The 25,672-nt window shown below is 49.6% G+C and overlaps 2 protein-coding genes across 2 annotated transcripts; one reads left to right on the top strand and one right to left on the bottom strand.

Annotated features, from left to right (window-relative positions):
• Positions 1 to 321: 321 nt before the first annotated feature.
• On the bottom strand, positions 322 to 15,085 carry GALT (galactose-1-phosphate uridylyltransferase). The gene is made up of 11 exons (XM_081213139.1): positions 14,941 to 15,085; positions 13,681 to 13,850; positions 12,414 to 12,489; positions 10,339 to 10,387; positions 9,646 to 9,775; positions 6,990 to 7,046; positions 4,991 to 5,113; positions 4,775 to 4,910; positions 3,091 to 3,174; positions 2,004 to 2,158; positions 322 to 872 (listed from the first exon to the last, which is right to left on the bottom strand). Exons 1-11 carry the CDS (start codon positions 14,963 to 14,965, stop codon positions 807 to 809), a joined length of 1,071 nt encoding a protein of 356 aa, XP_081069265.1. The 5' UTR covers positions 14,966 to 15,085; the 3' UTR covers positions 322 to 806.
• Positions 15,086 to 15,382: 297 nt separating this feature from the next.
• Positions 15,383 to 21,398, top strand: SIGMAR1 (sigma non-opioid intracellular receptor 1). Its single transcript, XM_081213225.1, has 4 exons — positions 15,383 to 15,585; positions 16,983 to 17,183; positions 18,364 to 18,456; positions 18,544 to 21,398. Exons 1-4 carry the CDS (start codon positions 15,408 to 15,410, stop codon positions 18,765 to 18,767), a joined length of 696 nt encoding a protein of 231 aa, XP_081069351.1. The 5' UTR covers positions 15,383 to 15,407; the 3' UTR covers positions 18,768 to 21,398.
• Positions 21,399 to 25,672: the final 4,274 nt, after the last annotated feature.

Below are 25,672 nucleotides of genomic sequence, written 5' to 3'. Positions count from 1 at the left end.
CCAGTTGTCGGTGTTTATGCTACATTTTTAAGATCGGACGCATAGGGGTCTTTGCTCAAGCAGGGCAGATGTGTGGCAAATGTTCCTTCTGTTCAAGACCTCAGTGAAAACAACTGAAGGCTTATGACAGCCAGGGGGGGGCACGGAAAAGGAGATGAAGGTGAGGATCACCAGTTACCATACAACCACTACAGCTCCTAAATAAGGTCCATCTTAATTCCTGTAGCTCCCTGCAATAGGGAGGAGGACACAGTGAACAGAATGATCCACCAGTGGAAGCATTAAAAGCTGGGTGTTGGGAGGGCTTGTTTCCAATGTCCATTTCTTAGTGCTAATAATAATAATTTATTATTTATACCCCGCCCATCTGGCTGAGTTTCCCCAGCCACTCTGGGCGGCTCCCAATCAAGTGTTAAAAACAATACAGCATTAGAGCAGCTTCATAGAACTGTGGAGCTGGAAAAGACCCAGGGTTCACCGAGACGTCCAACCCCTGTAGATCATACAGCCTTTGCAGGAATAGTGGACCCAGAAGGTTTTGCTGAGCCTTTTCGCCAAGAGGAGAGGGTGCTTCTCCCAGAAAAGCTTGATGTGCCTCAAAAGACCTCGGTTTAGCAGGGCAGAAAGACGATTCCAGCTCGGCCCCGGCTGCCAAAGCTATACACAGCCCACGCCACGTGCCCTGCACAGCTCCCAAATTACAGAAGCTTCCCCCACAGGAACGATTCACGCTGATCCCCTTTATCCAAAATCACAGTGATCAACCAAGGGTCCCAAACCCAAAAGGTCCCTGTTGTGCTTCTGCGCTATGAAGTCTCTCTTCGTTCCAGCTGATAATGCTCTTCAGGCAGGTTTCTCAAGCGCTCGGCAGCCTGTGGGGAAAAAAGGGAATTAGTGTGCGCACTGTTAGAATTCCTGGTCCATGACTGCAGTCATGGGATTTTTGTCTATCACATGACGGTGTATGTTTTGACTCCACAGAGTGGGAAGTGACGGAGACAGGATGTTTGTGTTACTGTGTTCCGTGAAGTGGGACTATTGTCCTTTGTTCTTTCTCTCTTTGCTGTCTGATGCTAGAGAGAGAGAGAGAGAGAGGGAGCCATGTTGCAGTGCTCCGTGTGTCTTTATATGTAAATAAAGTAGATTAGCCAAAATGCTGAGTTGTTGAGGTCTGTCATGCAATTTGTGCAAACTCTGTGGATCTCTAAGTGTGCCGGTGTCGGTTGGCATCGGTCGCTGTGATGTTCGGGCTGAAGAAAGCTTATGAAGCTCCCGAACGATCGACCAGGAGGGAGGTAATGCCCGTCAGTCGGGCATGTGTCTCTGCCAGGGTCCTACTTGAGTGTAGGCTGAACTCCTGACAGTCAAAGAGAAGGCCCAGGAAAAGGAGAGCCTCTCTGCCCCAATCCAACCAGGCCTCAAACTTGCTAAAGAAGAAAGAACTTAGAATAACTCTATTCCAGCAATATTCACCACTGCCCCTCCTGTCGCCTTCTTTCTTGTTTCCACAAACTTCTGCCATAAATTGCTTTCTTAACCCGTTCACAATGTGTATCTAAGAATGTAAGAAGAGCCTGCTGGATCAGGCCAATGGCCCATTGTGGACAACCAGATGTTGTGGGAAACCCAGAAGCAGGATTCAAACACAACAGCAGGACTCTCCTCTCCTGTGGCTTCCAACACCTGATATTTGGAAGCATTGCTGCATAGACAGAGCAGAGCCACCATGGCCAATAGCCATCGAAAGCCTTCTCCTCCATGAATTGGTCCAATCCTCTTGTAAAGCCATCTAGGATTGGCGGCCATCCCTGCCATCTTGTGGCAGGGAGTTCCACAGTTTAAATGTGCGCTTTCCTCTGCCCTGAATCTCCCAACGTTCAGCTTCACTGGATGTCCACGAGGTGGTGTTATGAGCGAGGGAGAAAAACTTACCTCTTCCCAGGCCAAGCCCCGTTTTACAAACTCTTATCCTGTCCCCTCTTTACTTGCCAAGTTCTGCTCACCTGCTCGGGCGTCAAGTCCCTCTGAGCCTGCGCCAGCATTTCGTAGCCAACCATGAACTTGCGGACGGTGGCTGAACGCAGCAACGGTGGGTAGTAATGGGCGTGCAGCTGCCAGTGGCTGCAGTCGGCGTCAAGGTAGGGTCCTGTTGGGGCTCCTATTAGAGGAGGAGAGAAGAGGGAGTGAGGCTGGGGCACCGCAAGGCAGAGCATCAGGTGCCGGTTAGTGCAGGGGATGCAGATGCGTTGGCTGGATCAGGCCCAAATGAGTAAATTTGACCCTCACCGTCAGGAAGGGAAGGCTGGGAAGGAATTCTGCCCTGCAGAGGACCTTAAGGTCCATGAATAACCATAGTTTAGAGGTCCCGGGCCCTAAGGAAGTCAGACTATCCTCCACCAGGGCCAGGGCCTTCTCAGTGATGGCTCCGACCAGGTGGAATGCTCTGTCCCATGAGACTAGTGCCCTTCAGGATTTAACCTCCTTCCATCGGGCCTGTAAGACAGAGATACTCCGCCTGGCCTTTAATTTGAATTCAGCCTGATCTTTTATTTCCCTTCCCTTCTCTTCCCTCCCCCTCCCCTTTTATGAAGATCACCTGCTCTGCGACCCCACAGCTAATTCTCCCCTGGCCTCCTCGCTGGCCCAAATAGGATTAATTTAGCCAGCTAGATTAGATGGATTTCTCCTAAATTGATTTCTGAACTTTGAATTTTATTGTTATTCATGGTTTTATACTGTATTTTATGTCGCTTTTACAATTAAGTGTTTTAAATTTGTTGTTAGCAGCCCTGAGCCCGGTTTTTGAACCGGGAAGGGCGGGGTATAAATAAATATTTATTATTATTATTATTATTATTATTATTATTATTATTATTAATTATTAAGAGTTGGTCAAGGAGAGAGGGCAGGACAGGGCAAACAAAGACTCCCGTCCTCCTAACAGAAAAGGGAAGGTTGAGGCAACCTTGCATCACAGGGGGTTGGACAAGATCATGGCAGCCCAACTATTCATACCAGGTGGGCTTCAAGAGAACTTCGACACAGAATCAAAATCCTTGGGCACGTGAAATTTCTCTGCCCCGCGCTTACCATGCCACCCCATGGAGTAAGGGAAGGAGATCTGGAAGAGATTGTCGTACTTGGTGAGAAGCCTCTTCATGATGGAAGCCAGGCCTGAAAGACAGGAGACCCAGAGACATCAGCCTGCTTGCCTTGTGTGCGCGAAATCTTGCTCAGAAAGCTTCCATGGATTAAGATGCTTCATATAAAGCTCACAGCCCAAGCTCCGGCCAGCAGCACGAATCCCACCTGAGGCATCTTTCCCAGGAAACAATTGCCCTGATTCTGCTGCGGCCGACCACAGTCTCAACCTGGCTCCATCACCTGAGACACAAGGCCAATAACATGCGCAGGGCAACAGTGACGGAGCTGCTCTTAAGCACCAACACAAAGTTTGGTGGACCAGGAAGAGGCCCTTCATGGCTTCAATGCGGCCCCATAGATCAAATCATTTATCCTTGACCTTAAAAGACCCCTCCAGATGCTCTGGCCCAACTGCTCTCAAAGACCTTCAGCAGCTGACCTTTCCGCACAACATATTTGCTTATTTAATTGCACTTACAGTCTACCCTTTTCCTACAGGGAGATTGAGGCAGCGTATGTGGTTCGCCCCACGGCTTTTTGTTTTCAAGAAAAATAGGTGCCAGAACTCACCACGAACTACTGCAATGCGCTCTACGTGGGGCTACCTTTGAAGGTGACCCGGAAACTACAACTAATCCAGAATGCGGCAGCTAGACTGGTGACTGGGAGCGGTCGCCGAGACCATATAACACTGGTCTTGAAAGACCTGCATTGGCTCCCAGTACGTTTCCGAGCACAATTCAAAGTGTTGGTGCTGACCTTTAAAGCCCTAAATGGCCTGCACCCAGTGTACCTGAAGGAGCGTCTCCACCCCCATCATTCAGCCCAGACACTGAGATCCAGTGCCGAGGGCCTTCTGGCAGTTCCCTCGCTGCGAGAAGCAAAGCTACCTGGAACCAGGCAGAGGGCCTTCTCAGTAGTGGCACCCTCCCTGTGGAACGCCCTCCCACCAGATGTCGAAGAGAAAAACAACTACCAGACTTTTAGAAGACATCTGAAGGCAGCCCTGTTTAGGGAAGCTTTTAATGTTTAACAGACCACTGTATTTTAATACTTTGTTGGAAGCCACCCAGGGTGGCTGGGGAAGCCCAGCCAGATGGGCGGGGTATAAATAATAAATTCTATTCTATTCTATTCTATTCTATTCTATTCTATTCTATTCTAATTCTATTCAATTCTATTCTATCTAGAGGTCTTAGCAGACCGCAAGCTTCACCTGAGTCAATGGTGTGATGCAGCAGGAAGAAAAAAAGATTCTATGATTCCTGTATTGGGTGGGGCATATATAATACATTTTTATTATTATTATTATTATTATTATTATTATTATTATTATTATTATTATTATTATTATTATTATTTTGATACAGTAAGTTGTTGGGCAACTCGGGGCAGCCCTAAACAGTTGCCAGCTTGACAACATCCGTGCCTCCACCTTCCCTTGCACACACAAACCTCACACCTCAGTGTGCAGGTTCTCCACTCATACAATGCCAAGGGTAGTCTGTTCCTCTGGCAATGCCCCCTCTATTCCTTCTTCTTGGATTGCCCCTGCTTCCCTTGTCCCCACATTTCAGGGAGGCGGCAGCGCCCGTTCCATGACCCCGCCCTCTTCTGCTGGGGCACTCACTGTCTCTTTCCCCGTCCTGGAGGTCCTGAAGGCGACGGACATGTCGTTGTCGAGGAAGCAGGAGGGTCTGAAAAGGCCACACCGCCCAGTAAGGCACCACCACCACCCAGTCAGAGTTCTCCACCACAATCCGCTCCTGCCAGGGATCACAAAGAGGGGCTCAGCCACAGGTCCAAGCGCCACTGCCACCCTCCCCGCACGCCAGGGGTCCCCGACCTTCCTCTCGGCCTCCAGCTGGGCGTATTCGAGCAGCATGGGGATGCCACGCTCGCAAAGGTGCTTCTGTTGTGTCCGGTCCTCCAGGGAGGCTTCGTTGGGAAGGAAATTGCTGGCCCAGACCTAGGGAGGGGATGAGAAGGGATGCATCAGTGCATCCGGGCAATTATAAAGCCTCCACGCTCAAGTCTTACCAACTGAGGCGTAGCGGCAGAACATCTGTTTTCAATGCACAAGGTTCCAGATTCAGTCCCTACCAGGGCTAAGAATGTCCCCTGCCTGGAACCCTGGAGTCACTTGCTAGTCAGGGTACATCTGACTCAGGGGAAGGCAGCTTCCAAGGCAACTTCCCCTGGAAAACACAGTGCCTCAACGCACGGTTTATAGTAGGGTATTTGCAGGCTTACATTGCCACCATGTGGCCAACATTTTAAGAGCAAGTAAGATAAAGGTAGGGAGGCAGGTGGCGCTGTGGGTGAAACCACAGAGCCTAGGGCTTGCCGATCAGAAGGTCGACGGTTCGAATCCCCGCGACGGGGTGAGCTCCCGTTGCTCGGTCCCTGCTCCTGCCAACCTAGCAGTTTGAAAGCACGTCAAAGTGCAAGTAGATAAATAGGTACCGCTCCAGCGGGAAGGTAAACGGCGCTTCCGTTCGCTGCTCTGGTTCGCCAGAAGCGGCTTAGTCATGCTGGCCACATGACCCGGAAGCTGTACGCCGGCTCCCTCGGCCAGTAAAGCGAGATGAGCGCCACAACCCCAGAGTCGGCCACGACTGGGCCTAACGGTCAGGGGTCCCTTTACCTTTAAAGATGACTGGGCACCAGGATGGTGCCCGACATCTCCACCATCGGGAGGTGCATGCGTAGGGAACCTCGGATCGTGACTATTTTCAAGCACATCCTATAGAAGGACTATTTAGCTACGCACCCTGTAGAACTCTACCCATTCTATTTCACCTGCACAATCAGAATGGATTTCAGGAACCTGAAAACCAAGGCAACTTTTGAGCTGCCTGGCCCCCAAATGCCAACTAGGCGTTCCGTTCTGGCGGCTTCAACCCTGGTTTAAGGAGCCATTTGGCACCTAAGCTTATATATCTCAGTTTCTGATACCGATCAGAGTAGAAAAGGAAAGAGTGAGGGAATCAAAGCGAGATGAGCGCCGCAACCCCAAAGTCGGCCACAACTAGACCTAATGGTCAGGGGTCCCCTTACCTTTACCTTTAAGATAAAGGTAAAAGGTAAAGGACTCCTGGATGGTTAAGTCTAGTCAAAGGTGACTATGGGGTTGTGGCGCTCATCTCGCTTTCAGGCCGAGGGAGCCGGCATTTGTCCACAGACAGCTTTCTGGGTCATGTGGCCAGCATGACTAAACCATTTTGGTGCAACAGAACACCGTGACAGAAACCAGAGCACACCGAAACGCCATTTGCCTTCCTGCCGCAGCGGTACCTATTTATCTACTTGCACTGGTGTGCTTTCGAACTGCTAGGTTGGCAGGAGCAGGGACAGAGTAACGGGAGCTCACTCCATCCTGGGGATTTAAACCACCAACCTTTTGATCGGCAAGCCCAAAAGGCTCAGTGGTTTAGACTACAGCGCCACCCGCATCCCCTAAAAAGCAACGACAAGGAGGACGTTCCACATGTCGAATCATAGAATTATAGAACTGGAAGGGACCCCCAGGAGTCATCTACACCAACCCCCCCCCCCCCGCAGTGCAGGAATCTCAACCAATGAATCCCTGACTTTTGGCCATCCAACCTCTGCTTGAAAACCTCTAAGGTAGGAGAGTCCACCACCTTCCAAGGGAGTCTGTTCCACTGTCCAACAGCTCTTACTCTCAGCATGTTCTTCCTGATGTTTAGTCGGAATCGCCTTCCGTGCCATTTGAACTCACTGGTTTGGGTCCCACCCTCTGAAGAGCCACGACCAGTCAGTGGAGGCAACACTGAGCTAACTGGCTCAGAAGAAGGCAGCTTCCTAGAAAACCTCCTTACCTGGCAGTGAGGGTGAGGGTTGGAACAGCCCATCATGGCTCCTTTGTTCTCAAAGATCTGCAAGGAGGAAAAGGAGTGATCTTATGCAAGTTAATGACTGGTACCTCTTAAACCCCCTTTGAACTGACCAGTGGTCAAAGTTCCAAGGCAGGGAAACTGGTTCCCTATTCTGGATTCTTAGTGAAATTGTGCTTTGGTACAGTAAGCCGATTTATACACACCCACAAGTCCCTCTCTAGCCTACCCCCAGGCTAACAAGAAGCAGGGACAGAGTTGAAAGATGCATTGCAGCCAGGCAAAAACGACGGAATGCCAAGGCAGATCAGCTCAGGAGAGTGTCTGGCCTTGGGAGAACCCCAAGAGCCAGTTAAGAGGCACCAAGGGTTCCCCATTCCTGCTCCAGATCGCTCACCATTTTTGCCTTCTAAAAGGGAAACTATTGCTTCTCTCCGGGAAGAATGGGCAGCCTAAGAAGGGATGGAGCAGGAGATAATGTAAGAACATAAGAGCCTGCTGGATCAGGCCCAAGGCCCACCTAGTCCAGCATCCTATTCTCACAGGGGCTAAGCAGCTGCCGTTATGGGAGACCCGCAGAGCAGGATCCGGGCACAAAAGCCCTCTCCCCTCTCCTGTGGTTTCCAGTAACTGCTATTCAGAAGCATTGCTGCCTCCAGTTATGGGCAGTACAACTCATGCAACATGTTGGCGACTAATATACACACAATAATTACCAAAATGATTATACATTCTTTATCAATCTTCTGAGACAAATACAAAACCTTATGCAAAACCACAGAGACTTGCGAACTACCCAACCTAAGATGAACTTATAATGTCTGATTTCAATAGATTTTTCAGGTGCTTAACTCAGTCTTTTGTTTTCTTTATCTTTTTAGGTAAGTTCATGAAGATACCAACAAGAGGTAAGTTCAGTGTTGTTCACAATACTGAGAGATGTTAATAAAGTTGTAGATGGATGTTGATGAAGCTATAGACAGGGTGCTGGCGTTTTGCACCTGTTTCACCCTGGCAGTCCAAGTAATCAAGAGGCCGCTGTTTGCCCCCAATGGGGCTCTTTTACTGGGGCTTGCAGGTAGCACACTCCCAAGGTAGTTTTCTGGGCGTCTTCAGTGGTCTAATCTCAAAGCCTTGATACATATATTGATATTCAATTTCATGTTGTTGTTTAGTTGTTTAGTCATGTCCGACTCTTCGTGACCCCCTGGACCAGAGCACGCCAGGCACTCCTGTCTTCCGCTGCCTCCCGCAGTTTGGCCAAACTCATGCTGGTAGCTTCGAGAACACTGTCCAACCATCTCGTCCTCTGCTGTCCCCTTCTCCTTGTGCCCTCCATCTTTCCCAACATCAGGGTCTTTTCCAGGGAGTCTTCTCTCTTATGAGGTGGCCAAAGTCTTGGAGCCTCAGCTTCAGGATCTGTCCTTCCAGTGAGCACTCAGGGCCGATTTCCTTCAGAATGGATCGGTTTGATCTTCTTGCAGTCCATGGGACTCTCAAGAGTCTCCTCCAGCACCAGAATTCAAAAGCATCCATTATTCGGCGATCAGCCTTCTTGATGGTCCAGCTCTCACTTCCATACATCACTACTGGGAAAACCAGAGCTTTTACTATACGGACCTTTGTTGGCAAGGTGATGTCTCTGCTTTTGAAGATGCTGTCTAGGTTTGGCATTGTCAGTTTCATAGAGAATACTATTTCTTGGCTTAAGCTTAAGAGACTGATTTGCTTTGTTGGTATCTTCATGAACTTACCTAGTAGTTCGCAAGTCTCTGTGGCTTTGCATAAGGTTTTGTATTTTTCCCAGAAGACTGATAAAGAATGTATAATCATTTTGGTAATTATTGTGTGTATATTAGTCGCCAATGTGTTGCATGAGTTGTACTACTTCTATCACCAGCACAGGTTGCATTTTTCTAGCCTCCAACTATGGGGGCAGAGCATAGCCTTCGTGGCTAGGAGCCATCATGGCTTTCTGTAGCAGCAAGTTCCGTAGTTTAACTATGCTCTGTGTGAAGAAGTAACTCACAACAAGCAAGCTACAAGTTACAGAGTTTGAGGGTGCAGGGAGAGAGAAGCACAAGAAAACCTCTTTCGTTGTTGTTCCTTCTACTCTTGGACATTAATGTAAGGGTTAGTAAAGACGAAGTGGTCAGGGAACTGCCATCGGCTCAGAGGCGAGGAACAGAAGGGCAGCTGTGTTACAGGGAGCCTTGGAAAACCTTGTGAAACAGTTCCTCTTCCGGGGAGGAGGAAAGCCCCACCTCTAGTGGGGAAGAGGTGCAGGAACCAGAGGATGCTTCTGGGAGCCTTAACACCGCTCCTAGGCAAGGCCGACAGGAGGGAAACACGCCCTTGCCATCTCCCGTCCTGCGCAGCAGCCTAAGGCGCAAAGAGGGAAGGAGACGGTTGGGGGTAAAGAAACTCTTATGTTGGGGGAGGTCCAAAAACAGACCACTCCCAGATTCTGCTAGCGATTGAGCCAGACGTGAACTTTAGACGCTCTTCACTGTAAATAGTTTGCACCAAAATAAAGCCTGTAAAAGACAGGTTGGAGTGCTGCCTGGTTACTCTCGAGCAACAGCCATCTGACAGAAGTCCTGGGGCAGGAGGGGTTGTGGTGGTTGGCGAAGCAACTGACCTGCACCCAGGAGTAAGAGGCACCCAGCTCCACAGCTATCTCCGACCACTTGTCAATCACGCTGCGGATCTCGGCAAGTGACATGAGGGGCAAAGTCATGTCAGACCAGGGGTGGAAGCACATCACTTTGCTGGGAGGAAAGGGAAAAGGAGAAGGAGCAGAGATCCTAGAATCAAGTGGCTGGAAGGACCCAGGTTATCAAATCCACCCCAACCCCAAACCATAATCCAGACTAGTTTGCATCCCAAGTACAGGACAGGTCTGAATGGGGTATGCCACTCCTAAGTGGCTGCAGAGCAAACAACTCCACATTTTAATTCATAGAAATTACACTGCTTAATAATATATATATTTTTAAACACAAAGCAGTTTACAAAAAGAGTAAAACAGCAGAGGTGACCTTGAGATCCCTGGGACTAGAAATCAAAGCAGCTAACTTGGGTGAAGTCATGCATATGGAAGTGGAAAGCCAGACAGTTGGGCAAATCATGATAAGATGAAGGCAAGGCAAGGCAAGCCTAGTAATTCTTACTCTGCAAAAACTGTTCGCAGTTCCAGGAAAAGGCAGAGAGAAGGACTGGGCCAAGAAGGGAAAAGTGCAAAAAAAGGGGGGAGCAATACAATGCAACCCTAGAGCCAGCCATTCGGCTCAGCAGGAGGGCAGGGCTGGGGAACACAAGGTGCCGGATTTACCACACGCCTCGAGCGGACGCTGCACGGAACAAGGGGTGGTCGCCAGCATCTGGGGAAGGAGAGGAAATCCAGTGAGCAACGCAGGGAGGCGGGCAACGGGTGCAATCCAGGAAAGGCAGGAAGAAGCCAGCGCACCGAGGTTGCACAGCTGCGACGTCAGCCCCCCTCAGACCCCACAAATTCATCTTCTAGCCCAGCCAGGGACTTGTCATCAGTGCTACTGCTCGACTGCAATCCCGCCCGCCACCTCCTGCAGTGAACTCTGCTGCCCCCAACTCAGGAGGGACTTTCAGGCCCAATGTATATGGTGCACACTGTGAAGGGCAAGCGAGAGGTTTGTACAGTCATACCTCCTCTTGCAAATGCTTCATGTTGCGTTTTTTCAGGTTAAAAATGCAGCAAACCTGGAAGTGTTTACTTCCGGGTTTTGCCGTGCGCTGCACGTGCAGAAGTGTTCTGTGCGGTTCGTGGATGCGCAGAAGCGCTCTATTGCGCTTTGCACATGCGCAGAAGTGCCACTAAGGTTACGGACTTTTCAGGGTGCGAACAACACCCCAGAACGGATAGTGTCTGCAACCAGAGGTACCACTGTTCATGGTGGTGCAACATCCCCTCAGCATACAGTGGTACCTCGGGTTACATACGCTTCAGGTTACATACGCTTCAGGTTACAGACTCCACTAACTCAGAAATATCACCTCCGAAATATTAAGAACTTTGCTTCAGGATGAGAATAGAAATTGTGCGGCGGCGGCATGGCAGCAGTGGGAGGCCCCATTAGCTAAAGTGGCACTTCAGGTTAAGAACGGACCTCCGGAACGAATTATGTTCTTAACCCGAGGTACCACTGTATTGTAAATCAACAAGGGGAAACTGTTCCTAATCCTGGACTACGCAGAGATGTCACACTGCATGGATGCCTGCTGACAGCTCAGGAATTGACAGTGGATCTCCATGGATGGAGGGGTATCTTTAAGTGCAGCAAACAGCACAAAGAAGATCCCATTATTCTGCAGACTTCAACCATGGCTCTCCACAGTGCAGGAGCATCCAGCATGAGGTGGTCCCAGGCCCTTGCCTGTTTTGCACAGAAGCAGTAAGCCAATTGGGGCGCTCCCCAAGAGAACCCGACCGACCCCTGGAATGGAATGCTGGACTGAATGGGCCCTTGGCCTCATCCAGCAAGGCTCTTCTCGTGCCAATACCTTACATTTAATCTTTGTATTGTATTGGTTGTGTTTAGAATAGATTTATGAAAGATTTAGAAAACTTATTGATTAGAATATTTGTATGAGATTGTTTGGGGAAAATACGGGATAACATACAATTTTGCTTAAAAGGTATATAGGAAGTGCAGTGTAAGCGATGGAAGTCAATCAATGAAATAAGTCAACCAATGAAATTTTATTATTGAGATATTTGTAGAATAAATCTGGAAGAAATTCTTCCAATTTTTCTTCTTATTTTTCTCATTATTTTTTCTTTTCTTACTTTTTTCTTTTTGTTATTTTTTATATATGTGTGCTTATCTAAAATATATATGTATGTATGTATTTGCAGTATTTTGTAATAATTATGTTAAATAATTTTTTTAAAAAAGGCTCTTTTCATGTTACATTGCATCCTGCCTGTCAGAAAAGACAAGAGCCCCTCTTGGAGTACTTTAGCAACTTTTGTCACATCAGGATGAGCCTTTGAAACAAATCCAACCAAGATGAGCTCCTTTCCCTCCATCCACATTCCCCTGGGACATCCATGGGCAGCTAACATTTTCCAGCTAAGTCACGGACCCTCAACTTTGAAAAAATGCTGCAACCTGCGTCAGAACTGCCACGTGTCTTTTTTTTCCTGACAAGGCCCTTCTGCTTTTAACTGCTGGAATCCTTACGGCTGAACAGGTAGCCCTGCCAGAAACAAAAACACACAGCAACCCTAACTGGAAGCTATTCACTATATTAACAAAGGATCCTGGCTCATACCCTGTGGAGGAGGAATCATTAAATGGGTTCTCCTTGAGCCTCGTCTTCCTTGGTAAACGGCTAAGTGCTAATCAGAAAAACCAGGCAAATTCTTACCAGGCTCCGGGGCATCTGGCTGCAGCGCAGGGAAGTCGTTGTCAAAGACAAATGTGCTCTCGTAGTGGGGATTCACCTGCATGAGGACAAACACAGCAAAACACAGATTGCAGTCAGGCTGCTGAGCTGCAAGACTGTAGGACAGCAACTCTAGTTTCAACTCTCTACCAAATATTTCCAAGATTTCAGTCTTTAGGACCGGGGGGAAATTTCCCAAGAACTGAGAGGACAGGGAAGAGAGAGTCAGTCATACCTGCAACCATAAAATCCAATGAAAACCAAAATTCTGCTTTATTGGGATTCCAATATTTCAAGTTGGACAGGACGTGCTATTTTCCGGAGGAACTTGTTTGAAAATGGTTCTCAAGGGGCGATGGTGGAGAGCAGAATGATTTTGGAGCGCTGTGCTGGACAGTAAAAAAAATTAAACCCACCTCAATACTGCCTGATGTTTCTGTGTAAAGCTTCTTGTTGGCTTTTGACTGTCCTGCAGACACTGCTGGAGAGTATTTTTTTTAAAAAAAAATCGCAGGCACAAGATAACAGGATCTTTCTGCTTCACAACATACAGGGCGTGGAGTGGCCAGTGTGGTGTAGTGGTTAGAGTGTTGGACTAGGACCTGGGAAACCAAGGTTGAAATTCCCTTGTATCCATGAGCTTACCTGGGTGAATTTATGCCAGTCACTGTCTCTCAGCCTAGCCTAATTCATAGAGTTACTATGAGGATAAAACTGGGGAGGAACAGAGGCAGGCATTCCTCTTTAAGTATTTGGAGAAAAGGTGGGATGCAAAAGTGATAAATAAACACAACTGATGGTTATGAACTGATTTATGGCCTTCATTATAGGGATGCAGGTGGCGCTGTGGGTTAAACCACAGAACCTAGGACTTGCTGATTGGAAGGTCGGCGGTTTAAAGCCCCGCGATGGGGTGAGCTCCCGTTGCTCAGTCCTTGCTCCTGCCAACCTAGCAGTTCGAAAGCACGTCAAAGTGCAATTAGATAAATAGGTACCGCTCCGGCGGGAAGGTAAACGGCGTCTCCATGCGCTGTTCTGGTTCGCCAGAAGCGGCTTAGTCCCGGAAGCTGTACGCCGGCTCCCTGGCCAGCAAAGCGAGATGAGCGCTGCAACCCCAGAGTCGGCCACGACTGGACCTAATGGTTAGGGGTCCCTTTACCTTTACCTTTTATGGCCTCCATTGAGGATTGAGGGTGGTCCATGCAGCCCAAGGGGCCTGTATCGCCTCCCTGCCCCAGCAACGCAGTACCTGGCCATTGGCTCTCTTGGCTCCGGGGCACAAAGGGTTGCCCGGATCACATCGTGGGATGTCCTCCTGGGGCGGCTTCTCCACCTGCCCCTGCCACGGGCGCCGCATGCGGTGGGCTGAGACCAGCACCCAGTCATCACGCAAGGGGTTGTAGCGCAGGTGCTGGTGCTCTGGGGAGGGAGGGAGCAGAGTTAGAGACGCAGGAACACAAGGAGGGGGACAGGCAGCTAGGGCACCGGCACCAGCATGACCCCTAGGTCCCCTTTAGCCCTGCCTGTCTCCCTGGCCACAGACCCCTCCACGTCATGACAGAAGCCCCTCCCCTCAAAGGCAAGCCCCACCCACCACACCTAGCAGCAGGCCCCTCCCATTTAAGACAGGCTCCACCCACACCTAGCAACAAGCCCCTCCCCTCCAAGGCAAGCCCCACCCACAACTAGCAGCAGGCCCCTCCCATTTAAGGCAGGCTCCACCCACACCTAGCAACAAGCCCCTCCCTCACAAGGCAAGCCCCACACACCTCCAGCAGCAACAAGCCCCTCCCCTCCAAAGCAAGCTCCACCCACACCTAGCAGCATGCCCCTCCCATTTAAGGTAGGCTCCACCCACACCTAGCAGCAAGCCCCTCCCCTTCAAGGCAAGCCCCACCCACTAGCAGCAGGCCCCTCCCATTTAAGGCAGGCTACACCCACACCTAGCAACAAGCACCTCCCCTCCAAGGCAAGCCCCACCCACCACACCTAGCAGCAGACCCCTCCCATTTAAGGCAGGCTCCACCCACACCTAGCAACAAGCCCCTCCCCTCCAAGGCAAGCCCCATCCATTGGCAGCAGGCCCCTCCCATTTAAGGCAGGCCCCACCCACACCTAGCAACAAGCCCCTCCCCTCCAAGGCAAGCCCCACCCACCACACCTAGCAGCAGACCCCTCCCATTTAAGGCAGGCCCCACCCACACCTAGCAACAAGCCCCTCCCCTCCAAGGCAAGCCCCATCCACTAGCAGCAGGCCCCTCCCATTTAAGGCAGGCCCCACCCACACCTAGCAACAAGCCCCTCCCCTCCAAGGCAAGCCCCACCCACAACTAGCAGCAGGCCCCTCCCATTTAAGGCAGGCTCCACCCACACCTAGCAACAAGCCCCTCCCCTCCAAGGCAAGCCCCATCCACTAGCAGCAGGCCCCTCCCATTTAAGGCAGGCCCCACCCACACCTCTCAACTCCCAAGCCCGCCCCCCTCCACCGCGCTCTCCCTGCAGGAGGTACCGCTGGGCTGGAACTTCTCCGCCATCCTCCGCCGCTTCCTTCTCTCCGGCCCCGCCAGCCCATCACGTGACCATCAGCGCCCCGTCACGTGAACTTGCCCCGAAGGGCGCGCGGGTCAGCCCGAGGCGCCGGACGCACGCGGTTGGCCGAGCCGCCTCACGTGACAGAACGCGCGGTGGGCGGTGCCCGGGGATGGCGAGGGCGGAGCGAGGAGACGCGCGCGCGAAGCGGCCTTCGAAGAGCGTCGCCCCGGATCGCCATTGGCCGCGACGCTCGAGCGTCTTCTGCCGCTATTGGCCGGCGGGCGCTGCGCGGGCCGTGATTGGCCGGCCGTTCTGAGGCGGCGAGGCTTGCCATTGGCTCTGCTCGGGGTCGTCCGGCTGCCCGTGGCGCAGGCGCGGTAGCCCCGATCCGCCTCCTCCTGCTGCTGCTTCGTCTCCTTCTCCTCCTTCTGCAGCGTCTTCGGGATGCGGTGGCCGCCGGCGCCGCGCTGGGCCGGGCGCTTGGCGCGGGCGGCGGTGGCGGTGACGGCGGCGGCGGCGCTGCTGGTGGGGGCGCTGCGCTGCTGGGTCGCCCTCTCGGCCTCGTCGCGCCGCTTCGAGTTCGACCCCGAGGAGATCGCGCGCCTGGCCAAGCACCACGCAGGCGCGTCACGGGGGAAGGGGGGGAGAAGGGGGGCTGGTCGGGGGGGTCTCTGTCTCGGGGGGGGGGCTTCGGGTTCTTAGGCTGAGAGACCCACCAGGCAGAAATGTAGTAAACAGAAATAATAATAATAATAATAACGGGGTTTTTCAGCTGCCCTTGCTTGTAATTCGGAAGGCACCACGAGTTCTTGTCAGGAGAAAAGGCAGGGTGTAAATATTTAGAGTAGTACCTCGGGTTACATACGCTTCAGGTTACATGCGCTTCAGATTACAGACTCCGCTAACTCAGAAATAGTGCTTCAGGTTAAGAACTTTGCTTCAGGATGAGAACAGAAATCGTGCTTCAGCGGCGCGGCAGCAGCAGGAGGCCCCATTAGCTACAGTGGTACCTCAGGTTAAGAACAGTTTCAGGTTAAGAACAGACCTCCGGAACGAATTAACTACTTAACCCGAGGTACCACTGTATATGCTGTGAACTGCCCTGAGATATATACAAATTTAATAAATTTAAATAAATATGTGATGATAAGGATACACCTCACTTCTTGGTTGTTGAAAATACGTGGTGTGGTCTACCTTAAAAACAAACAAACCCTAACCAATGAAATTACCAATAAGGTAAAAAAAAATCATTGGTGATGGTTTGAGGCTTTCGAAAATTTAAAACAGCCGTAGGTCAAAATTTGGAGTGACTTTCTAAACACTGGTGTCCAGCCCTGCTCCAACCCAGAGGCCGGGCAGCCGTCTGCCAGGGCTGCTTTAGTTGTGGCTCCTGCAATGCAGAGAGAGCCTTTGAGGTGCCCTTCCAGATGTACATTTCTTTGACTCCCGGTGGGCTTTTGAGGGGGAAGAGCCATTTGTTTTAACTTCAGCTCATTTCTTTTTTAAAGGAAAGGTGTGGCGTGAAAGGTTTTGGATGAATTGAAATGCATAAATGTTTTCAGATCTATGGAGAAGGAGGCATTTGCTTGGCCTGTTCCAGTCTACCTCAGGCAGCACCTTACCTTCCATCTCTGTCCCAGAACACACAAAACATCTCAGCCTGCTTGATGTTAATGGAAAAATCAACAGGGAGCAGCTGTCTTAAGCTCAGCTTGCTGGCCCTTGCTTGGCCACTATCAGGGATTGTGTTTAGAGAGACAGGTCTTGCCAAGCAAAACAGTTTCGGGACTAAATAATTATTTTTTAAGACTTGATACTGATCTCTTACACGCTCAAACCATGTAAAGTCAAATGCTGATGGTGTGGATGGACTCCCAGCTTACTATAAGAGGGAGTCATCTGATCTGTTCTACCCAACAAGGGATAGAAGCTTCATTTCCGCTTTCACATGAAAGGGAGGCTGTCCTCACCAGGACTCAGTTTGGCCTTTCCACCCCCCCCCCCCTCTTCCTACAGGCCTGGACCACGAGTTGGCTTTTTCCAAGATCATTGTGGAACTGCGCAAGAAGCATCCAGGACACATCCTGCCAGATGAGGACTTGCAGTGGGTGTTTGTCAATGCCGGTGGCTGGATGGGTTCCATGTGCCTGCTCCATGCTTCCTTCTCTGAGTACGTTCTGCTCTTTGGCACAGCCATCGACGCTGGGGGACACTCAGGTAAGCTAGATTGAACCACACAGGATGCTGATATGGAGGGTCAGAGAAAAAGATTTCTCTCTTCGAGTATCAGGAGAATAGAATTGGCTCCTAAGCTTAGAGGAGGTTTTAAGTTTGACCTACAATTTCATTGGTGGTGTTGGTGCAGATTATGCAGTCCATTTGGATTTGGGCACAAGGAACATTGCTTCATATGCGTTTTCTGCATCCATATGCATTTTTAGCTAGAAGTAGATCCTCTTACAAATGGTAGACCTTGCTCCTGAGTTAGTGCATATTCGAGCATTAGCCATAAAGGGTGGATGTCGGCAAGCAGCTGTGTCTCAGTGCACATCCTGTAGAACTGGGAGTGATGTGCTTGCAGCTGGCTCACCTGCTTAAACAGGCTGCCACATTTTGCACTAACTGCAGCTTTTGGATCATCTTCAAGGGTGGCCCCAAGTAGAGAGCTTTACATTTATTGAAACAGGAGGTTAAAAAGGTAAAGGTACCCCTGCCCGTACGGGCCAGTCGTGTCCGACTCTGGGGTTGCGTGCTCATCTCGCTTAAGAGGCCGGGAGCCAGCGCTGTCTGCAGACACTTCCGGGTCACGTGGCCAGCATGACGAAGCTGCTCTGGAGAGCCAGCACCAGCGCAGCACACGGAAACGCCGTTTACCTTCCCGCTATAAAGCGGTACCTATTTATCTACTTGCACTTAGGAGTGCTTTTGAACTGCTAGGTGGGCAGGAGCTGGGACCGAACGACGGGAGCTCACCCCGTCGCGGGGATTCGAACCGCCGACCATACGATCGGCAAGTCCTAGGCGCTGAGGTTTTACCCACAGCGCCACCCGCTAGCTGGCAAATCAACCAGAGCTTGGTAATAGGCACTCTGCCCTACTGACACCACTTGGTCTTCCGCTCCATCGAGACCTGATTGGCTATTCAATTCTTGAAGGCAGAAGCCACCTTTCCACACTCCTTCCTTTGGTGTAACCCACCCTGACGCTGGTCTCTCCATCCCCCATTTCCTCACCAAATGATAAGACCTCTACAGCTGGCGGAGGATGAAATTTTGGCATTGCTTTCTCCATCTCCCTCCAAACAAGCAGTTACAGTAAGAGCAGTCAAATCTCGTCTACTGTGTTGCGTTGCCTCTTAGTCCTTAATTGCTACTGGATGCTGTTTCTTCCCTTGCAGGTCGATACTGGGCCGATATCTACGATACCATCATCTCGGGGACCTTCCGGCAGTGGAAAGAAGGAACAACCAAAAGCGAGATCTACTACCCAGGTGAGTTGCGTGTTCCTTGTAAGGTGATGCTTCTGTGGGAGGAGGAGCAGGATGAGACTCTTTAAGTGTTGTCTCCTGTCTGTGCAGGAGATACCATCATCCACCGGTCTGGAGAGGCCACATCAGTGCAGTGGAGTGCCGGCACATGGATGGTGGAGTACGGCCGCGGTTTCATCCCTTCGACGCTCCCCTTTGCCCTTGCTGACACAATCTTCAGCACTCAGGACTTCCTCACCCTCTTCTACACTGTGCGTGTTTACGTCAAGGGGCTGCTCCTGGAGCTCAATGCCTACTTCAGCGACTCGGGCTAGTGAGCGCTCGCTGCTCCTTGGCTCCAATTCAGTCATCATCCCCCTTGAAATGGAAGGCTCTCCTCCCTCCCTGCCTCCCCTTGGCTGTGCTGTGTACTAGAGAGCAGTGGTGTAGCTCGTGTGCTCAGAAATACCCACACAATACTGGGAGCATCATGCGTGTTTCAGCAGGCATAGAGAGGGATCTACTAGCAGTAAGAGGGAATCCTGTCTTCCTATCTTTCAATACCTGAATGCTTCCTTCATGTATTTCTGTAAGTCTGCTGTGCTCTGCAATGTGATTTAATGGGCGCTTTAATGGAAATCTTTAATGGAAATATGGACAGCCAACATTCAGGGTTTCTTTGGCCATGCATAGACGAGAGAGAGGCTGTTGCATTACATTCTGGGTGTGATTGAGCCACCTTAGGATGCAACCTACTGAGCTCGTGTCAGTGCATGACTTTTGCTTTGCTTTGCTTTTTGGGGGGTGAGGGGGCGGTACTTGAAACATATATACACATACCACCCTCTCTAGCAGCAGGAGTACAATGAGAGTCTCTGAGCTCCCCCAGTATATTTGCACTACTGTTTAACACAGACCAAAAAAAAATGCTTCCTGCTAAATTTTGATCCTCTCCTACCCACCCCCCTGGATTCGACGTGGGCATTTTCCTGTTCCTCTGTCAGTAGGTGTGGTTGGTTCTGTGGGGCCTGCTGTGTGGGGCGCTTGGCTCTTGGTCTGTGTAACATGACTTTTCCTGTATGTCTTAATCCCCACGGGGCCAATTTCTGGGAGGGAGCTGCCTTCCACCCTTCCATCCTCAAAATGGGTTGCACGTTCTCAAGAGGACCTCATCCAGTTTTATCCTGTAATACTAATACGGAGAGCCGCTGTCCATCGCCTTAACTTAGAGCCTTACTCTGGTGGCCTCTTCAGCTATGCACGCATGTGTAGATATATAGATATATATATTTGTATACCTCTTAGAGTTGATGTCTGTGGCAGGATGCCATATGGCCACTGTTCCCAGGGATGGTTTTTGATTCAACCCTGGGGTGAGAATCTCGGTTGGACCAGACACTGCTCTTATTTCTTTTTTTCTTCCACAGTTCCTAATTGGCCTTGAGCCCAAAGGTAGAATTTTTAGGCTCAAAATTCAACGGGGGGTGGGGAGGTGTAGGGCTAAACCCAGGGATGATTTCATGGGGGTGGCAAAACTGGGTGAAAATTTTGCTTGGGCTTCCTGTTGGGTGGCCATAGTGGTGGCATTTGCTCTTCTCTCTTTTCCCTTCCACTGTTTCTTTAGCAAAGACAGAACTCTTCTTTACCACCACCAAATGTCAGTTGCAACCCCTCCCCCCTGGTATAGTAAAGTTCCAGGATATTTGGATGGCTGGGAGGATGAGAGAACTGGAAGCCCCAAGAGGAGGAGAGTTTTTAAGGACCCCTCTCATGTATTGTGCAAACTGCCTGCCTTCAAGTTGCCTACAAATGGGACTATGAAATTTGGCGGGGTTGCCCTAGCCGTAGTTCCAAAGGTTTTGATAGATCATGTATCTCTGCCCTAGCCACTTCCTCTTAGCACCTAATAACCGTGTTCTTCAGATAACTGACTCTGCAGAAGAAACCTTCCTTTCCCCTGCAAATGGAATCTTACTTGGTGGCAGGGCCACCCCAGAAAGTTAAGGATTGCAGAAGCTGTGCTTGCCAGCCCTGAGACCTTGTTCCCACCTCTGTCTTTCCAAACTGTATTTTCTTCTTTCCAATCTTTTCACATGAAATGCTGTTGTAACTGGACAGGATGTTTTTCTTCCACCCCTATCTATCGTTTACCCCCAGTTCCTTCGCTTTTCTTCCTGGGGACTCCATCTAGTTCCCACATGTGCAAATAGAGACTGTTCTTTTGACTTGGGTCGTGTTTGCAGCAGTTTCTGTTCAAGAGGGAAAGAGAGGCTCAACTAGAGTGCTGGCGTTCTCCACAGTTGCTGACAACCTTCCTGGGCTTTCTCCCCACCCATGACAACACTTGCATGGGGAGGCTGCAGTGCAGACTGCATGGTCCAAGGCAGTCTTGCAATTTATTCCTTTTGGCTGTTTTGGTGGCAGGTGACAAGTGCAGCTAAAATGCCCGAACCCCTTTAGAAAGGTCACCCCAGGTGCTCAAATATGTGTACTTGGTATGCTTTTGTCTAAAAACCCTGGAGCCAGGTGCTAGCTTACCTAATGGTCCCAGCTGATTAGCAAGCCTTAGAACCTGAAAGGGCAGCTAGTTCCCCTTCTTTAATCCACCCACCCCAATTTCCCCTGGGGCTGAACACTTCTTTATTTGAATCAGGATGCAGTGATGGTTGCAGGCAGCCAGCCTGTTTGCAGGCTTCCTCCGTCCCAGCTTCTGCTAGCTCCTGTCAGAGGAGTCCCACGGGCTAGCATTAGCAGCGGCTGAGAATCGGATGCATTTCCAGTACAGTATCCTTGTCACCATCAGCCAGACGTGTAGCATGTGTCTGGTTACTGTCTCAGTTACTGCAACTGTGCCTCCGTGCGCAGCCGACCTGGGTGTTTTGTTTGCCAACCAGTGTTTGAGAATAAATTGGTGTGTATGATTGTTATACTTTGACAAAAAGATAATATAATGAACCATGATTAAACTCGCCATTGTGTGTCTGCTTTTGTTATTGATTGTTGAAAACAGTGGCAAAATGAATTATTTGCTTCATATTGGTCTTTGTAGGGCAACTGCAAGCTGGAAAGTGGATCTGCGTGACTTTCTTTCCAGATCCGTAGTAGATGTTCAGGCTCATTTGTCACACCTCATGCTGCAAGGCCCCCATGCATTTCCAAGACGTGCATCTTTTCCACTGGAAGAAACAAAAAATGATGCCTTATTAGTTGGCTTAACATTGATTTTAAGGGAGGAGGGGGCTCGTGCAGAATTAAACTTTTCTGGCAAGGATTAAAGATGAGAGAAAGAAATACGAGAGAGTGAAGGGTAAACTGTCTGCAGGATTATGGTGATCCCTGGAGTAGAGGAGTACTCCTTGGAATTTTGATTAATAAAAACTGTAAAACTTCTCCCTCAGCAGGAGCCAGATTTGCCTGTCTCCAGACACTGAACTTACAGGTGCCATCGTTCAACAGCACAGGTGTCACTGAAAGGCCTTCAGGACACTTAAGTTTTGAAAGGGTCATCCTTTGAGTATATAATGTTTCGAGCATATAATGCCAATCCTCTGGGCTCAATTCAAAGTGCTGGTTTTGACCTAGATTCAGGTAGGTAGCCGTGTTGGTCTGATGCAGTCGAAATAAATTGTCCAGTAGCACCTTAGAGGCCAACTAAGTGTGTTCTGGGTATAAGCTTTCATGTGTATATACATCTTCAGATACGTATCTGAAGATGGTGCTACTGGACTATTTGTTTATTTTACTTTGGTTTTGACCTATAAAACTCAATTGCTCAGGACCACAATGTCTTAAGGACCACGTCTTTCCATATGAACCAACTCAGACCCTGTGATCATCATCTGAGGCCCTTCATGTGCCGCCTCAGCACGAGAACGGGCTATTTCTGTGGTGGTTTCCCACTTGTGGAAGGCTTGCCTGGCACCTTCATTACATATCATTAGATGCCAGGCAAGAACATTTCTCTTCTCCCTGGCCTTTGACTAATTAAAATATCAACGGCCTTTTGAACTGGGTGCGGGAGTGATATTTATTTTAAGATATGTACTGTATTTTTCACTCTATAAGACGCACCATACCACAAGACGCACCTAGTTTTTGGAGGAGGAAAACAAGAAAAAATATATTCTGAATCTCTGAAGCCAGAACAGCAAGAGGGATCGCTGCGCAGTGAAAGCAGTGATCTCTCTTGCTGTTCTGGCTTCTGGGATAGCTGCGCAGCCTGCGTTCGCTCCATAAGACGCACACACATTTCCCCTTATTTTTTAGGAGGGAAAAAGTGAGTCTTATAGAGCAAAAAATACGGTATTTTTGTGGTTTTATAATGTAAACCGCCCTGCAATCCTCAGATGAAAGATGGTATAGAAATTTTACAAATCATCATGGAATTGTAGACTTGGAAGGGACCACAAGGGCCATCTAATCCAACCCCCTGCAATTCATGAATCTTTTTGTCCAACGTGGAGTCAAACCCATGACCCTGAGATAAGAATCTCCTGCTCTAACAACTGAGCTACCCCATAGGTCAAAACAACCCCTCATGGGGTTTTATAATCGAAGGTCAATATTGATCCTTGCCCTAGAGGGTCAAGAGCAATCTACTTGATTCTGTGCACTGTCTGCCTAATTGCTGTTTTGCCCTCCTTCATCCAGTTGGCGTTTCTAGAGTGGAATACAGTGTTCTAAGTCGAGGAAATCCCTAGCTTGCAGAGTTACTAGATAACATCATTCTGAACAGAGCTGATTTGATCATGAGGACACTACACCCACCCACTGCCCAATTGGTTGCTGGACTTTCTGCAGAGAATGTAACAGACTCGTCTGATGCTCAGTAAATTTCTTATTTTGCCCTTTTCTGCTTTCAGACCTTTTTAAAAGAAAGGCATTAATATGTTTAGTAACCAGTGACCAAGGTTCTTCTTAGCTTGTTTCCTGCAGTCGAGCGACACCAGAACATCCGCCATCTAAATCTAGCCTCTCGACCACTTCTGACTCCTAATGCAACAAACCTTTCTTCCCCGTGAAGGCTCATGCTGCAGAATACCAGCCTGTTTCTCACAGCCCCGCATTCTACCTCTTGGCTGTCAACAGGCTTGTAGTGTTTTCTCTTTTCCCCATGGAGGCAGGAAAAGGTTGGTGCCTATCTCAAAAGGAAAACCCCATGCTTTCTTTTTATTATTTGGAGTTTACAGGAGAAACGAGATAGCTGTTGCTGGGGCTTTCTTCACTGGGTGCTTTTCCAGTTGTGAAACTACAACTAATCCAGAATGCGGCAGCTAGACTGGTGACTGGGAGCGGCCACCGAGACCACATAACACCAGTCTTGAAAGAACTACATTGGCTCCCAGTACGTTTCCAAGCACAATTCAAAGTGTTGGTGTTGACCTTTAAAGCCCTAAACGGACTCGGTCCAGTATACCTGAAGGAGCGTCTCCACCCCCATCGTTCTACCCGGACATTGAGGTCCAGCACCAAGGGCCTTCTGGCGGTTCCCACAGTGTGAGAAGCCAAGTTACAGGGAACCAGGCAGAGGGCCTTCTCGTGGTGGCCCCTGCCTTGTGGAACGCCCTCCCATCAGATGTCAAAGAGATAAACAACTACCTGACATACAGAAGACATCTGAAGGCAGCCCTGTTCAGGGAAGTTTTTAATGTGTGACATTTTAGTGTATTTTTGGTCTTTGTTGGAAGCTGCCCAGAGTGGCTGGGGAAACCCAGCCAGATGGGCGGGGTACAAATAATAAATTATTATTATTATTATGCCCAAAACACACGTTACTTTAGAGGGCAAGGTATGGATCTGCCTGAACCCCAGCTCATCCATGAAACTGTTCTATGCAGAAACCTCTAGGGGAGAATACAGCATGGACCTTCGACTGAGAGTTCCTTTGACTTTTCCCCTGCACCAAAAGAAGCAATGCATCCGATATGTGCTTCGTCTACTCCCTATGCCTCGTGAGACGTGGTTTGCAACCACCACTAGGTGACAGTGGTAAGGAGGGCCACTTTGGGGAGGGTGACAACCCACCCACTGGAAGTGGTTCTGTGGGTCACTTCTGCCTCCTTGCTACCTGCTGCTGGCAAAAGTGCCTAGGACTTGCTGATCAGAAGGTCGGCGGTTTGAATCCCCGTGACGGGGTGAGCTCCCGTTGCTCGGTCCCTGTTCCTGCCAACCTAGCAGATCAAAAGCACGTCCAAGTGCAAGTAGATAAATAGGTACCGCTCCAGCGGGAGGGTAAACAGTGTTTCCATGCGCTGCTCTGGTTCGCCAGAAGCATCTTAGTCATGCTGGCCACATGACCCAGAAGCTGTATGCCGGCTCCCTCGGCCAGTAAAGCGAGATGAGCGCCGCAACCCCAGAGTCGGTCACGACTGGACCTAATGGTCAGGGGTCCCTTTACCTTTACCTTTTTCAACCTGGTCTCTGGTGGACTGCATGTCCCATCAGCCCCCAGCTTGTTGAGTGGGCCTTGTGAGACTTCTAGTCTAAAAGGTGATTGGTATAGATGGTGTTGCTTCGATATCCAGTCATTGGACCTGCCACCAACCTTCCCCAGAGCGAACTTGCATGCCTTGCTATATGTGGCTTCCTACTATTGCTTGCTAAAACTTACAACATGCACCAGACATCACGGGAGTGATATCTACTGCTTCACTGCCTGCACTGTACCTTGATTTGAATCAAACCACCAATGTGCTCAATGTTTCTGAGCTCCAGCAGGTGGCCCTATTGCCCAGTTTAATGCCGGTCTCGCTGCCTGCGAGGACTCCTTAAATTTTATCCATGGAGATCAATTGCTGAAATCCCCCCACTTAAACAAGGAAATAAGCCCAAACCATTGTTTATCAAAAATTAGGTGCCACCTCATCCTGCAGTTTAAAAAATATATAAAATAAAGCATTGAAATCATTGATAAATAAAGCAGGGATTTAAAAATATTCAAAGGATGGTTAAAATTAGCAGTAAAAAGAAAACACATGCAATTTCTACATGTCTGCTTTGGCTTGCCTTAAAAAACATTTTAAGTAGGTGCCAAAAAGAATACAGCAAAAGGGCCGGCCTCGTGTCAAACGACAAGGCGTTCCAAAGTGTAGGTGATCCTACACTGAAATATAAAGTGTGGAATAATTTTCTGTGGTACCTGTAACAGGGCCAGTTCTGCAGATTAAAGCAGCTGATTGGGCATAACCTTAGTATGGCCTAAAGAAATCTTGCATGGAAACCAGCCCAAATCCGTTAAGGT

This window comes from Podarcis bocagei (genome assembly GCF_964188305.1).
Source record: "Podarcis bocagei genome assembly, chromosome: 11".
In the NCBI taxonomy this organism is placed as follows: Eukaryota; Metazoa; Chordata; class Lepidosauria; order Squamata; family Lacertidae; genus Podarcis; species Podarcis bocagei.
Note: the sequence above shows the minus strand (reverse complement) of the source record. Positions and strands in the feature narration are given on the sequence as shown.